The sequence below is a fragment of the Palaemon carinicauda genome, chromosome 15 (assembly GCF_036898095.1).
Source record: "Palaemon carinicauda isolate YSFRI2023 chromosome 15, ASM3689809v2, whole genome shotgun sequence".
NCBI lineage: Eukaryota > Metazoa > Arthropoda > Malacostraca > Decapoda > Palaemonidae > Palaemon > Palaemon carinicauda.
The window spans coordinates 135,505,852-135,522,656 of NC_090739.1; the positions used below are offsets into that span (position 1 = coordinate 135,505,852).

At 41.5% G+C, this 16,805-nt stretch overlaps 1 protein-coding gene and 1 long non-coding RNA gene across 2 annotated transcripts in view; one reads left to right on the forward strand and one right to left on the reverse strand.

The window, feature by feature from the left end:
• LOC137654774 (attractin-like protein 1) overlaps positions 1-14,938 on the forward strand; it is a 280,888-nt gene extending 265,950 nt beyond the window's left edge. The window contains exon 19 of the mRNA XM_068388722.1: positions 13,639-14,938. Coding sequence (XP_068244823.1) covers positions 13,639-13,640 — 2 coding nt within the window. The 3' untranslated portion in view covers positions 13,641-14,938. The remainder of the gene's footprint in view (positions 1-13,638) is intronic.
• LOC137654776 (uncharacterized) overlaps positions 1-16,805 on the reverse strand; it is a 314,879-nt gene that overhangs the window by 286,161 nt on the left and 11,913 nt on the right. Inside the window, exon 2 of the long non-coding RNA XR_011046717.1 lies at positions 11,687-11,883. This is a non-coding gene — a long non-coding RNA (uncharacterized lncRNA). The remainder of the gene's footprint in view (positions 1-11,686; positions 11,884-16,805) is intronic.

Here is a 16,805-nt window from a genome sequence, read left to right on the forward strand (position 1 = left end):
CACGGTGACTGTCGGCACGGGTACCTCCTCTGTTGGAGGTTCTGCCACGAAAGGGCGGGATGAACCTAGTTGCAGGTGTGTCTACTGCTGCAGGACGGAAGGGTCTAGGCACGGAAGGTAAGGTTTTAGCCTTACGTGCGGAAGATGCCATCAGATCATGGGTATCCTTCTGGATAAGCGAGGCAGCCATCCCCTTGATCAGCTCCTCCGGAAACAGACACTTGGAGAGAGGAGCAAACAACAACTCCGACTTCTGGCAAGGGGTGATACCAGCCGACAAGAAGGAGCAAAGATGTTCTCTCTTCTTAAGCACTCCCGACACGTACGAAGCCGCAAGTTCACCAGACCCATCCCGAATGGCTTTATCCATGCTAGACATGATCAGCATGGCAGAGTCCTTATCCGAAGGGGAAGTCTTTCTGCTTAATGCTCCCAAACACCAATCGAGGAAGTTGAAGATCTCGAAGGCACGAAAGACTCCCTTCAACAGATGATCCATGTCAGAAAAGGACCAGCAGATCTTCGATCGTCTCATAGCCAGCCTGCGGGGAGAGTCAACCAGACTTGAGAAGTCGCCCTGGGCAGAGGCAGGAACTCCCAAGCCGGGTTCCTCTCCCGTGGCATACCAGACGCTCGACTTGGAAGCAAGCTTGGTAGGCGGAAAGATGAAAGCAGTCTTTCCCAGTTGCTTCTTGGACTGCAACCACTCTCCCATAACCCTCAAAGCTCTCTTGGATGAGCGTGCGAGAACAAGCTTGGTGAAGGCAGGAGCAGCAGACTGCATGCCCAGAGCAAACTCGGAGGGAGGAGAGCGAGGGGTTGCAGACACAAACTGTTCTGGATACAAGTCCCTGAACAAGGCAAGGACTTTACGAAAGTCTAAGGAGGGAGGCGTAGACTTGGGCCCTTCAAAGTCGGAGTGCGGTTCATCCAAATGTGCAGCTTCGTCATCTGATACTCCATCATCCGCTTGCAAGAGGTCCCGGACTGGGAGGACGACTGGCACGCACAGATGAACCCTCATGCGCAACACTGACACTGACACTTTTCACATCACTAGCACTGACAACACTTCCCACTGCACTTTTCGCTTTCAGCTCTTTGACATCTGCCAAAAGCTGATTACGGTCATTAGCCAATGACTCCACTCTGTCACCGAGAGCCTGAATGGCACGCATCATATCCGCCATGGATGGCTGAGCACTAGTAGCAGGGTCGGGAGTCACCACTACAGGGGAAGGAAAAGGTTGAGGGGCATGGGGAGAGGAAAAATCCACAGAGCGAGAAGAACTCCTCCTGATTCTATCCTTCTCTAGCCTACGTGCATTTTTAAGGAATTCGTTAAAATCGAATTCCGAAAGACCAGCGCATTCCTCACATCGATCTTCCAATTGACAGGATTTACCCCTACAATTGGAACAAACGGTGTGAGGATCTATGGAGGCCTTCGGAAGACGCCTAGTACAAGCCCTAACACTACACTGCCTGTACTTAGGGACTTGAGACTGGTCAGACATCTTGAATTGTAGAAATAGTCAAGGGGGGATTCCAAAATCTACCAAAGTTCATTAACAATCCAAATTAATTCCAAAAGCTTGCTAAGCTAATGATAAAGCTTCCTGAATAGCGAAGGCTAAACTCTAGAGTGAATACATCACCAAAATCGTGAACAACAACTCCAGAATCAACAGCGTATCCAAGTACAGTAGGTCTTGCCGGTGGCACGACAGAGGAAAAATTGAGTTCTTGTTGACAAGAAGTACTTGAGTACCTACTCACAGATGGCGCTGTTGTGTACACCCCCACCTGTATAGCGATCGCTGGCGTATCCCGACCTTAGATTTCTGTCGGGCAACGGAGTTGACAGCTACATGATCATCGGGTAAGATTAATATTGAAAAATATGAAATATGAGCAATTTTGTTTCGTGTTTTTTTTTTTCCTAAAAAAACGCCTTCTTAAAAGGAAAACGTTTTTTTTTTACGTTTCATCGTCGATCATAAACGCATTTACTCCTGAAAGTGATATTGAAGAGCTTTTACTAAAGATGTTATTATAAATAAAGATTATAAATAGGTGGTAAAATATCTATAATTAAAGTGTAGCAGCATCAAGAAATGTTGGGGTTCGCCCTTTACATAAGAATGTACTGTACATTGGATTAGACAGAACGTAGAAAAAATCAATTAGGGAAAAATCGGTATTCGATATCCTCTTCATCAGCATCGTCAATCTGGCTTTTTATTTTTTTTTATTCTCAGTCGCTAATTAGTTATCGCACTGCCAAGATCTGCACACATTCCGATAATTCACATTTGAAGGTTTTCTGGGAGAGGATGGATAGAGAAAATACCGAACTATATAAAATGTTTTTTTAACCTGTTAAGCGTCACCCACGTGATAAACCGTTCACCACGATCTACTCGGTACCGCCTTCAACTGTATATTCCGTTCATGACTTTAATTGCCTTTTACAAGCCGTCAGTCTCGTGATGTTACTTTACTCGTATAGTAAGTATAGGATCACCACTTGGCAACACTCTCAGCATATGGGGACTGTGAATAGAAACTTATATGATGTCTGGCAACTATTTTTCTGAAGGTAGCTTGATGTTACAAAACTGTGGTTTCCTATCATTGCGCTCGGGCGTTCATGCATAAGTGGTTATTTGTTGTTCCTTTTGTGTTGAAAGGTCTAAAGAGGAAGGTTATTTCTTTAGAAGAAATAAATGATATTCTTGTTGAGGAATTTGATAATGATAACCTGTTTGATAATGAGAGCACTAGTTCTGAATCCTCCAGTGATGAGTATATTGAAGAAATGATATTTTAATTATAAAATAAATTTTTGAATATACTTACCCGGTGAATATATAGCTGCAACTCTGTTGCTCGACAGACAAAAAACTGTACAAAAAAAACTCGCCAGCGATCGCTATACAGGTTGCGGGTGTGCCCATCAGCGCCAGCTGTCGGCCAGATACCAAGCTCCATGTAAATAAAGACTCAATTTTCTCCTCGTCCCACTGCGTCTCTATTGGGGAGGAAGGGAGGGACATTTAATTTATATATTCACCGGGTAAGTATATTCAAAAATTTATTTTATAATTAAAATATCATTTTTAAATATTTAACTTAGCCGGTGAATATATAGCTGATTCACACCCAGGATGGTGGGTAGAGACCAGTAAAATATGTTTACATTTTATGAGCTAAGAGTTTTTATTTCATTTTAGAAGTTATCAAAATAACAAAAACAAAATAAATAGGTACCTGGTAAGGAAGTCGACTTGTACGATTACTCTGCCTTATAAGTACGTCTTCCTTACGGAGCCTCGCGATCCTCTTAGGATGCTGATAGACCCCTAGGAGCTGAAGTATCAAGGGCTGCAACCCATACAACAGGACCTCATCAAACCCCTAATCTGGGCGCTCTCAAGAAATGACTTTGACCACCCGCCAAATCAACCAGGATGCGAAAGGCTTCTTAGCCTTCCGGACAACCCATAAAAACAACATTAAAAACATTTCAAGAGACAGATTAAAAGGATATGGAATTAGGGAATTGTAGTGGTTGAGCCCTCATCCACTACTGCACTCGCTGCTACGAATGGTCCCAGTGTGTAGCAGTTCTCGTAAAGAGACTGGACATCCTTTAGATAAAAAGACGCGAACACTGACTTGCTTCTCCAATAGGTTGCGTCCATTATACTTCGCAGAGATCTATTTTGCTTAAAGGCCACGGAAGTTGCTACAGCTCTAACTTCGTGCGTCTTCACCTTAAGCAAAGCTTGGTCTTCCTCACTCAGATGTGAATGAGCTTCTCGTATTAACAATCTGATAAAGTATGATAAAGCATTCTTTGACATAGGCAAAGATGGTTTCTTAACTGAACACCATAAAGCTTCAGATTGGCCTCGTAAAGGTTTGGTACGCTTTAAATAGAACTTAAGAGCTCTAACAGGGCATAAGACTCTTTCTAGTTCATTGCCTACGATCTCCGATAAGCTGGGAATATCGAAAGATTTAGGCCAAGGCCGAGAAGGCAGCCCATTTTTGGCTAGAAAACCAAGTTGCAGCGAACAGGTGGCTTTTTCTGACGAAAATCCGATGTTCTTGCTGAAGGCATGAATCTCACTGACTCTTTTAGCCGAGGCTAAGCATACCAGGAAAAGTGTCTTAAGAGTGAGATCTTTCAGGGAGGCTGATTGTAACGGCTCAAACCTGTCTGACATGAGGAATCTTAGCACCACGTCTAAATTCCATCCAGGGGTAGCCAAACGACGCTCCTTGGTGGTCTCAAAAGACTTAAGGAGGTCTTGAAGATCTTTACTGTTGGAAAGATCTAAGCCTCTATGCCGGAAGACTGATGCCAACATGCTTCTGTAGCCCTTGATAGTGGGAGCTGAAAGGGATCGTCGTTTTCTCAGGTATAAGAGAAAATCAGCTATTTGAGCTACAGAGGTACTGGTCGAGGATACAGAAACTGACTTGCACCAGTCTCGGAAGACTTCCCACTTCGACTGGTAAACTCTAATGGTGGACGCTCTCCTTGCTCTAGCAATCGCACTGGCTGCCTCCTTCGAAAAGCCTCTAGCTCTCGAGAGTCTTTCGATAGTCTGAAGGCAGTCAGACGAAGAGCGAGGAGGCTTTGGTGTACCTTCTTTACGTGAGGCTGACGTAGAAGGTCCACCCTTAGAGGAAGACTTCTGGGAACGTCTACTAGCCATCGAAGTACCTCGGTGAACCATTCTCTCGCGGGCCAGAGGGGAGCAACTAACGTCAACCTTGTCCCTTCGTGAGAGGCGAACTTCTGCAGTACCTTGTTGACAATCTTGAACGGTGGGAATGCGTAGAGATCCAGATGTGACCAATCTAGGAGGAAGGCATCTATATGTATTGCTGCTGGGTCCGGGACAGGGGAGCAATAGATTGGAAGCCTCTTGGTCAGCGAGGTTGCAAAGAGATCTATGGTTGGTTGGCCCCAAGTGGCCCAAAGTCTCTTGCACATATCCTTGTGGAGGGTCCATTCTGTTGGAATTACTTTCCCTTTCCGACTGAGACAATCTGCTATGACATTCAAGTTGCCTTGGATGAACCTCGTTACTAGGGAGATATCTTGACCTTTTGACCAGATGAGCAGGTCCCTTGCGATCTCGTACAACGTCAGTGAGTGGGTGGAGATGTACGCCAAGGCCGTGGTGTTGTCCGAGTTTACTTCCACCACTGTGCCTCGAAGGAGATACTCGAAGCTTTTCAAGGCCAGATGAACTGCCAACAGCTCCTTGCAGTTGATATGCATGCTCCTCTGACTCGAGTTCCACAGACCTGAGCATTCCCGACCGTCCAGTGTCGCGCCCCAGCCCAAGTCCGATGCGTCCGAGAAGAGAACGTGGTGGGGAGTCTGAACAGCCAGGGGAAGACCCTCTCTTAGGTTGATATTGTCCTTCCACCAAGTCAGACAAGACTTTATCTTTCCGGAAATCGGGATCGAGACCGCTTCTAGCGTCTTGTCCTTTTTCCAGTGAAAAGCCAGATGGTATTGAAGAGGACGGAGGTGTAGTCTTCCTAGCGATACAAACTGTTCCAGGGATGACAGCGTCCCCACCAGACTCATCCACAGCCTGACTGAGCAGCGTTCCTTCTTCAGCATCTTCTGGATGGATAGCAGGGCTTGATCTATTCTGGGGGCTGATCGTCTTGTTGTTCAGCAACATCCTCATCAGATAGTTCCTCATCCGAAAACTGATGAGGAAACGGCAACGGAGTGGGCAACGTCTGGCTCGCTGAGTCCGGTCGCACTGGTGCATGCGTGACGGAGCCGGACGCAACGTCATGGAACTGCTGCACAGTCTGTGAACTGTCAACAACCATGGGTGCGCGAGGAAGCACAGCGTCCACCCGAGACTGTCTAGACCGTCTGGGTTGTGCAGTCAACACCATACCAGGTTGCTGAGGCTGACGCACCACGTCACAACAAGTCACCTCTGCTGGTTGTTGAACGTCCTGAACGTCAACAACCACCTCCGAGCGTCGCTTAACGTCAACGTGCGGCTGGCAACCCACACTGGGTCGCATCGGTGGAGGAACCACCTCAACTGGTAGACGCGAGAAGGTTACCTCAGCGTCAACAGGACGCACAACCGACCGGTTGGAAGGTTGTTGGCCAGAAGGTTCGGCAGCAACCTTCTCCGCATTAAAGTCCTCTATCAAGGACGCAAGCTTGGACTGCATGTCTTGCAGCAAAGCCCATTTAGGGTCTACGAGAGCAGGTGCGGCAACAGACGGGGTTAGCGACTGAGGCGGTACCGCTTTCCATCCCTGAAAGCCTTGTTTATGCATGACATAATTGTACAGCAAAACTTCAAATGCTCGAAAACAGCTGTGAAGTTGACCTGTAAAAAACTTGGAGCGTCTCCTGGCCAGGCGCCAGGGAGAGTCTACGAGATTTGAGAAGTCTATCTGGGCAGAGGCATGAACTCCCAAGCCGAGAACTTCTCTCGTGTCATATCAGACTCTCGCTCTATAAGCCAGTTTAAAAGAAGGGAAAGCAAAGGCTGTATCCCCCAAACTCCTCCTGGTGATAAACCAGTCGCCTAGCAAACGTAAAGCTCTCTAGGAGAGCGAGAGAGCACTAGCTTATAAACAACGGCTTCGAAGTAGCTAGGCCTAGTGTAAGCTCTGACGTCTAGGCGAACGAGGAGCAGCAGTTACAAAAAGATCCGGACAAAGATCCTTAAAAAATCATCATGATTTAATTAAAGTCCATAGAGGGCTAAGCAGCTTTAGGCTCCTCTCCGTCTGACAGAGTCCTCAAGGGAATATCAGTAGGAGGGGGAACAGCAACTTCCTCATCTACAGGAACCTTGTCCGATAAAAGCTGAGTCTCAAGCAAGGGAGAGAACTATCGTGGTGGCAATGCTTTACAAGCAAGAGTCCACACGCACTGGTGCATTAGTAGCGGACCAGGACGCAACGTCATGTAACTGCTTGACAGTCTGTGAACTGTCAACAACTGAACTGTCAACAACAACAGGTGCGTGAGGACGCACAGCGTCCACTCGAGACTGCTTTGACTGCCTAGACTGAGCAGTCAAAACAACTCTAGAATGCGGAGGTTGACGCACAGCGTCAAAACAAGTCAACTCCGATTGTTAGCGAACGTCCTGAACGTCAACAGGAGCATCAGCAAGTGGCCTAACGTCCAAATGTGGCTGAAAATCCACACGAGACCGCATCGAGTGTGGTTCTAAACAACCTGACTGACGTGACTTAGCTACGCCAACGTCAACAGGAAGCACAAAGGAACGTTAGGTTGGCTGAAAGCCAGGATATCGATGAGATAAACGGCTAGACTCAACGGACTAATCGGCAGAATAGTCTTCCATAAGGGAGGCAAGCATATTCTGCATGTCTTGCCGTACAACCCATTAAGGATCAACGGAAATGGTTGTGGTAAGAGACGAGGGTAACGTCTGTGACCGCAACACTTTGCCAACAAAAAAGACTCTCGGAGTCTGTGTTACGCTTTTGTTAGGCGGCGAGCAGTTTTCCGAGACTGCATAGGGTCAGAGCTGTCCTAATGGCTGCAAGCAGGACGCTGGACCTGTCCTGAAAGGACTGACTTTCGCTTAAGGGCTTCGAAACCTTATTACAGGTTTCTTATGCGAAAAGCCTTCGGATGACGAGGAGAAAAAACGTCTCTCTCGCCTTATGGTAGGGGAGATCTTGGTAAGATACACCCGATACCATAGAGGGAAACGTCTGTTCGTTGATCAAGGCCTCTCGAACCCATAAGTCGTTCGACATTACTTCTCCCCTGGGTTTGGGAGCTTGCAAGAGGTCCCGGACTAGGTGAACGACAGGCACGAACAGACGAACCCTCGGACGCAACACTGTAACACTTAGCGCAATATCACTTTATCACTTCGATTTTCTGTTTTGCACTTATTTCACTGAAATCGAAACTTTTACTGATTTCTACCTGAAACACGCAATTCTACCCTCATCAAAAGGTAGTAATTGCGAAATCAGTCGTATAATGCAAGCTCATTAATACCAGCAAAAAACAGAAAACATATTTTAAGATAAAAAATTCAGTGGCTGGGGAAGAGACTAAACACTAGTTCCTTCAAAACTACGTTTTCAATCTCTAACCGCACATAGCCTGGGGACGAGAATAAAAACTAAAAACGTTTTATCCTTTCTCCCCGTACCGAGACTAGGGACGAGAGCAACTCGAGAACAACGTTACTCGCTTGAACGGAACGTTTTCTCTCCTCTCTCTCTCCCTCCGTCTCTATCTCTCTCTCTCTTTCTCTCTTGATTTCGCACCTAGAGAAGAGCCCAATTACATTTCGTCAAAAAAACATGTTATTTGACCAAAGGAAAAAACTGAAAGGTTTTTCAATTAAAAAGTTCCTTTAAAATAGAATTTAAAACAATTAAGCTTTGAAAGAAGAATGAACAAAACGTCAGAATCGATTTACTTTTTCTGCAAAGTGAAACCGTGATACTCTCTCTCTCTATCGTAACGATAGAGCGCAAACTGCGTAGTATAAATAAACTAAACGTTAGTTCATCTTTGAAAATAGTACGAAGACTATTCAAAGAAATTCTTTCATAAAATATTTATTAAAAATATTCATTTAAAAGGTTTTAAATCATTAGCTCTTTAAAGGGCTCAACGTTGTTTAACTTCGGTTTCCAAGATAGGACCGCCTACTCTTAGGAAAGGTCGCATATAAACAAAACATTAAAATTTATTTTTTATGTTTATTATAAATGGAAAGTTAATCGAAGAGGCCTAATAAAGGCGGAGAGATATAAAATATATAGAGGAAAATCTATAATTAATTTATAACGTGATAAGATAATTACTAAAAGCCTAAACACACTTCCGTCTAAGGGAAGGGTCGGCCATTTAAGAGTCAAAGAAAGTCCATGCTCTCTTTGTCACCAAAAATTAAATCTATCCAAAACGAGTTCAAGATTTAAGATGAAGAAAAAACACCTGCACTGCGAAAGCTCAAACCAGAATATAGTACTTCACCTAAGATGATGGGAAAAACTCCAGGTATCAACAGCGAGTAAAGTACGTCTTGTCGACACGTCGACAGAGAGAAAATTGAGTCTTTGTTTACATGGAGCTTGGTATCTGGCCGACAGCTGGCGCTGATGGGCACACCCGCAACCTGTATAGCGATCGCTGGCGAGTTTTTTTTGTACAGTTTTTTGTCTGTCGAGCAACAGAGCTGCAGCTATATATTCACCGGCTAAGTTAAATATTTAAAAACAAAGTTTTCTTTCGATGCCAAAAGCGAAAATGACTTCTCATTACCGAATGACTGGACAACGAAATTTCACAAAACTATAAAGGGAAAGGAAACACCGAGAGAGAGAGAGAGAGAGAGAGAGAGAGAGAGAGAGAGAGAGAGAGAGAGAGAGAGAGAGAGAGAGAGAGAGAGAGAGAGAGAATAAAGTGGATAAATAATGCACAAATGTATAACAAACATATTTGAAAACTATACAGGAAACGATATGAAGAGAGAGAGAGAGAGAGAGAGAGAGAGAGAGAGAGAGAGAGAGAGAGAGAGAGAGAGAGAGAGAGAGAGAGAGAGAGAGGAGAGACCTATCCCTTTCCTTTTGTTACTTATCCAGGCGTAAGATTTACGATTGAAGATAAAAAGAACCCATTAGAATATTCAGTATTATGTAGCCATTTGAAATTAAATAATAGTAGTATTAATTGTTTTTTTTTTACTCAACCATTTAATTAATATCCCTACTTTTAACTATAATTACGAATTATAAGCATAAAGAAATTGTATTAACTTTGAAAAATTATCATTAGTGAAATGACCGCTCAGGGCAAAAAAAGCGTGATTATCGTACAGCAGCCTAGTGCACACTTGCGCCTACTAGCCGTGTTTACGTGTGGGAGTGTCATCATGGATATACAGTACTATACTGTAATTTTTAACTATTGCTAGATACTGTATCAAACCTTGAAACCCCCCCCCCTTTTTTTTTTTTTGTATCTATAGGAAATAATTCTACATCATTCGGAAAATACTGAAAAAGTAAGCTATGCATAGTACAGTAGTAAATACTACAGTCATAGAAAATTATCAAAACTTTTACAACTTTTTATTGTTTTATTTATCCATAAAAGAAATTTTGTACAGTATTTTATAAAAAAATCTATAAGAAGGATTTCTTACAGTATTGTTAAGATAAAAGCTACAGTATATATATATATATATATATATATATATATATATATATATATATATATATATATATATATATATATATATATATGTTTTATATATATATATATATAATATATACATACATACATACACACACAGTGTATATACAGTATATATATAGCTAGAAAGCTAGAAATGGAGTGAAAAAAAATTGACGGGTAGGTTGCTGTTTGCCGCCATGATGTGTTTCGAAATATACGAATTTCCAATTACACGAGGCCTTTCATCGACCAAATTCTCGCATAATTCGGGACCCTACTGTACTTCCAGAAGAAGGAGACTAGCCCCAGACAAAAATACAAGGGGGGAGGCAGCAACAGCCGAATCCCCAGGCCTCAACAAGACAGCTCACACCGTTGCCATATTACAGAAACGAACTAGATCGTTAACTGTAAAATAATAAAACAAAAATCATTAGTACACATTCATTCCCCCAGGAAGGCTCCGAAGAGGAATCCCGAGGGAAAGGAAACAAGAATTACACAACAGGCACGTGCCCTCACAACCACTTACACTCACGGAAGGAGAGCTGTAACCAAAACAGAATTATAACAATTATAATTATGAAACTATGTAATTATGTAATTTAAAAATGAATGAACACTAAAGAAAGAACGAAAACCTCGAAAGGAATCGTTCTACAAGCTGAAAAAAATTAGCAACTACAATTAGATTCATAAACTAATTGAGACAAATGTACGGCGTAGCAACCCCCCCACACGGAAAGGAAGCTACAAGGGCGTAGTAACACGTAGTAAAAGGGTGAACAACCTCAAGAGAGAGAGAGGGAGAGAAAGACCGGAGTCAAACTCGATCGCCACCCATAAAATTACGCCGTGGAGGCCTAACTGCCGAGGACACCACGTAGAAATCGTACACTACACACAAATCTGAAAAGGAATCTTACTGATTTCTATACTCAAATATATATACAAACATGAAAACATGTTTACATATATATTGAGTAAAAGAAAAGTAAGCGATTAAGTAAATTCAAAACAAACAATGGCTGCCAAGAGAGGACCAAGACAGAGACGTCTGTCACAGTCCGAGCCAAAAGTGAAAGTGAGCATTCATCTGTGTGTGAGGAGGGGGAGGGGTAGCTAGCTACCACTCCAATACCCCCGCAAACTAGCGCGGGGGTAATACACCCTCGTTAAATTCTAATGGCTCGCCATTTCAGCTGCGCTAAAAGGTAAACCCAATGTAAATAGCGTGGTTTGTATTTCGGTTATGGAACAATTATAATTTCAAAACATCCATCAATTAATGTTATGGGTGAAGTTCTAGAATCACTACAATATTTGGTATTGTAGTGATTCTCAAGAGAAAAAAAAGCTTGAGAATCATTACAATACCAAATATTAATTTAACTACATGACTTTACAGCATTTATTAATGCAATTACTTACCACTGGCTAACTTCTAGACACAGGAGAAGAATCGGCAGTTTTCCGGAATTTATCATCTATGGGAGGGTTTTTGTCTCACGCTAGGAGTTTACAAGCTGCCTGAACAGCGGTAACTGTACAGCCCGATCTTCCCTCGTTGCATTGGCCACTATTAGCTATGTTATCTTCTATCAACTGTTAATCTAGATCTTCATCTTCTGTAGAGGAAAAAAAGGGGAGGTTGGTAAATTAGACAATGGCAAGACATCAAAAATTGAGATTGGAAAATAATTTCTTTCAAGCAGTCCCTTATTTAATAGATGATTGTACGTAATGTGGTTAATAAAAAGAATATGACAGCTTTGACAAAGTATTTCTTTTACAAATTGGATTAGAATATAAAATCTATCTAACATAAAACAAATTAAAAGGATTCTAGATTTGGTTTTCAAATACTTTATTGCAAGCACATTAAATTCAAACAGGCTTCTTCAAACTGAACCGGTTTACCTTTTATGTACTGTAGTACTTGAGAAGAGAAGTTACATTACAAATAAAGTCTGTTTGCAAATAAAAAAAACTATTTTTCAGTAGAGTACAGTATATGTAATTTCACATGCATAATCTATACATTGGTTCCAATTCTTTTCCAGTCTGGAGATATTCTGCTAAATCCCAAACCAAAAGCTTCGTGACAGCAGCAATCCAATTTAATGTATTGTAACATTTGTGGCATACATGGTAATATAAGTGACCATGTTGTTGCCTCCACTCTGTACCATAATCTATCATGTGCAGACAATTTGGTCTCTGATAAAGTGTACAACACCTGATCCTTAAACATGATGCCATTCACAAGGCAAAGATTACAGTACATATCAAGATTGTACAGTAACTTTCTTATAGGCTGGCCAAGACACTAACTTCCCATTGAGATACTACTGCAAGAGAGTTATTGGGTCCTTTGACTGGCTAGATAGTACTTTATTGGATCCCTCTCTGGTTACAGCTCATTTTTCCTTTGCTTACTCATACACCAATCTGGCCTATTCTTTATGCACATTCTCCTCTCTCATTAAGATAACGAAAAAAAATTCTTCTTCACTCACGGGTTTAACTTCAGCAGTCGAGTGGCTTCTTTCCACTTGGTAAGGGTAGAAGCGACTCTTTAGCTAGGGCAAGCAGCTCTTCTAACAAAAGTACACACCAAAATCAAGCCAATGTTCTCTAGTCTTGGGTAATGACCTTCCACTATCTCGGGTTAGAGTTCTCTTGCTTGCTTGAGGGGACACTAAGGCACTATATTCTATGTTTCCTTATTTCATTGCCTCACTGGGAAATTTTTTCCGTTGAAGCCCCTGCTTTTCAAATTATGATTATAGCTTAGCTAATAGTAATAATAATAATAAAGAGTCCTATTATGATTGTGGACGTTATAAGAATAAAGTCCCACAAATTTGTAGCCAGCATAGCATACAGTACTTGAGGTCCACCTTTCACAATCCAGACTTAGAGGATGTTACTTTTTACATTCTTGTCTCCATGGATAAGATACAGAGAGATAATAAAAAGATAGGTAGGCATCTTTCACATTAGTCATTAATTTCAACGCTAACCATAGGGGTTGGATGAATTCTCTTCCAACAACAAATTGTCAAAGCTAAAGACCTTCCGATTATACAGTACTTGTAAATCAGGCTGCGAACAAATTTATAGGCGAGGCATTTCCCAATTTTGTTAATTACGTAGAACTTGTATTAGAGAGCCTCCTGATGTTATAGCAAACAAGGTTGGTTCTCCAATTGGGACATATCAACATGCTTTAATTAATTGCTTAATAATTAGAAGCCTCTCTGACGGTCATTCTTGAAAGATATGTTAAATTTTAAGCAAATTGAAAGGGTAATTGAACGATCTTTTAAGAACTCAATTGGTCATAGTTGTAAAGATAAGCTTCTTGTTCTTTTTTACAGGAATTCGTCAACATAATTGTAAAGCCTATTCCAGCATCTCTTCCTCCTGGTCTAATGCAAAAGCCTGTGTCTTGCATAAGGCAAGGCAATCTAAGATGAACGAAGCATCCCTACCCTGATCAAGGACAAAGCCCGGGTCAACGATGAGTAGATTCCCTTATTAAGAGAAAAAGAAGACTTATAATCTTTTGGTAAAGGAACACTGACTAGATTAGCTTCTTGGTCCAAAGATATTAAAAATCCTTATTGGGTCTTGATTCACATGGAAGTATGAACCCAAATGGTGTCTTATCTTTGGTTTGTTTTGGAATAGGTTCCTGATTTCTTAGCTCCTAAGATGTCTGGTATTTTTTGCAAGTTAGCTATAAGAGCTTCTTTTTGCAGTTTTTAGTGAATTGGTAACGTTACTCTGTTATGTACCGTAAATTTTTGTTACTCCATTAAGTAAATTTTTGCTACTTTGTTAAGTGAGTTTTTATCTATTACAAGTTATCCAATTTATGTATATCTATTGGAAAAAGGCCTAAATGTGCTAAAAAGTAATCCTCTGCTTTATAATTTGCATTTTTGTTCTAATGTCTCGGTGCTTGTGAGGCACAGAAATTCAAATATTTTGGAAATGAAATTTGTATAATTGGTATTTACTTCAGCGTTACTTTCGACTCATGTTAATCCCGATGCCCTTCTTTCCAAACTAAACAAATGGGACAATGACCATTTCTTAGTAAGTATTATTACAGAATTATTGTATCAACATTTGTCTTAACTAATGGACTGCCAACAACAATTGATGGGCACCAGAGGAAAAACAGAGGTGTAAACTCTTTCACTCTTCAAGGTAGTGTTCTTGGCCATTTTGTTTTTATACTACAGTATGTGCTATGCATAATGTATGTCACGTGAATTTGAAAAGATTGATACATGTTTTGTCTCTTTGTGATTGTTGGATCCCTTAACAGATTGGGCTTATGAACTTAGCCCCGCAATGGGAACAGTGACCTCATTCAACTTCCAAGTGTAACTAGGTGAAAATCCCAACAGTTACAATATGATGTGGTTGGACAGAAATACAGAAGGTGGTGGAAATAGAAGTGAAATAAAAGGATATAAAGCAAATAGGGGACATAGGAAAGCTGAAGACACTGATGTAATGCCTACAATGAAGCCCAAAGTCCACTGAGAGCACTACCTCCCTACGTAGAACCTTTCAATAGAGGTCTAGCTATATTAGTGTAAATAATGAGGGGCAAAATTATAATAAAAATTCTGAAGGCATGATTGTTATTATTGTTATTATTAACGTAAAATTCAAAGTGTAATTCTCAATTAAAAATTCTGAAGGAATGATTGTTATTATTGTTACTATTAATGTAAAATTCAAAGAGTAATTCTCGATTACTCATTCACTTTTAAAAACTATTTCCAGAGTGAGATGATGAGAAATCTTTTAAGTAAAGTAATATGATATTTTGATATTTTAATTATAAAATAAATTTTTGAATATACTTACCCGGTGAATATATAATAGCTGCTACTCAGCGGCTCGACAGAAAACACACTCAAAAAACTCGCGAGCGATCGCTATGAAGGTTGCAGGTGTGCCCACCAGCGCCAACTATCGGCAAGATACCACTCTTGCATGTAAACAAACCCTTCAATTCTTCTCGATCCCCCTGCGTCTCTATTGGGGAGGAAGGGAGGGCCTTTAATTTATATATTCACCGGGTAAGTATATTCAAAAATTTATTTTATAATTAAAATATCATTTTTAAATATTTAACTTAGCCGGTGAATATATAATAGCTGATTCACACCCAAGGTGGTGGGTAGAGACCAGAGTTAATTAAGTTTACAGCGTATAAGCTAAGAGTTTTTTTGACAGTTATCAATATAACAAAACCAAAATATATACTGTAGGTACCTGATAAGGAAGTTGACTTAGACGATTACTCTGCCTTGTAAGTCTGTCTTCCTCACGGAGCCCAGCGATCCTCTTAGGATGCTGAAAGACTCCCAGGAGCTGAAGTATCAAGGGCTGCAACCCATACAACAGGACCTCATCAAACCCCTAATCTGGGCGCTCTCAAGAAATGACTTTGACCACCTGCCAAATCAACCAGGATGCGAAAGGCTTCTTAGCCTTCCGTACAACCCATAAAACAATATTAAAAACATTTCAAGAGACAGATTAAAAAGGATATTGGAATTAGGGAAGTGTAGTGGTAGAACCCTCACCCACTACTGCACTTGCTGCTACGAATGGACCCAGTGTGTAGCAGTCCTCGTAAAGAGTCTGGACATCTTTCAAGTAAAATGACGCGAACACTGACTTGCTTCTCCAAAAGGTCGCGTCCATGATACTTTGCAGAGATCTATTTTGCTTGAAGGCCACGGAGGTTGCTATAGCTCTAATCTCGTGCGTCTTAACCTTAAGCAAAGATCGGTCTTCCTCACTCAAGTGGGAATGGGCTTCTCGTATTAAAAATCTGATAAAATATGACAAAGCATTCTTTGACATAGGTAAGGATGGTTTCTTAACCGAACACCATAACGCTTCAGATTTACCTTGTAAAGGCTTAGTACGAGCTAAATAGAACTTAAGAGCTCTAACGGGACATAACACTCTCTCCAGTTCGTTGCCTACGATCTCTGATAAGCAAGGGATATCAAAAGATTTAGGCCAAGGACGAGAAGACAGTTCATTCTTGGCCAGGAAACCAAGTTGAAGAGAACAAGTGGCTTTTTCTGTGGAAAAACCGATGTTCTTGCTGAAGGCATGAAGTTCACTGACTCTTTTAGCCGAGGCCAAGCACACCAGGAAAAGAGTCTTAAGAGTGAGATCCTTCAGGGAGGCTGAATGTAAAGGCTCAAACCTGTCTGACATGAGGAATCTTAGGACCACGTCTAAGTTCCATCCAGGAGTAGCCAAACGACGTTCCTTAGAAGTTTCAAAAGACTTAAGGAGATCTTGTAGATCTTTATCGTTGGAAAGATCTAAGCCTCTATGCCGGAAGACCGAAGCCATCATGCTCCTGTAGCCCTTGATCGTGGAAGCTGAAAGGGAGCGAACCTTTCTCAGGTGTAAGAGAAAATCAGCGATTTGGGCTACAGAGGTACTGGACGAGGATACAGATACTGACTTGCACCAGTTTCGGAAGATTTCCCAC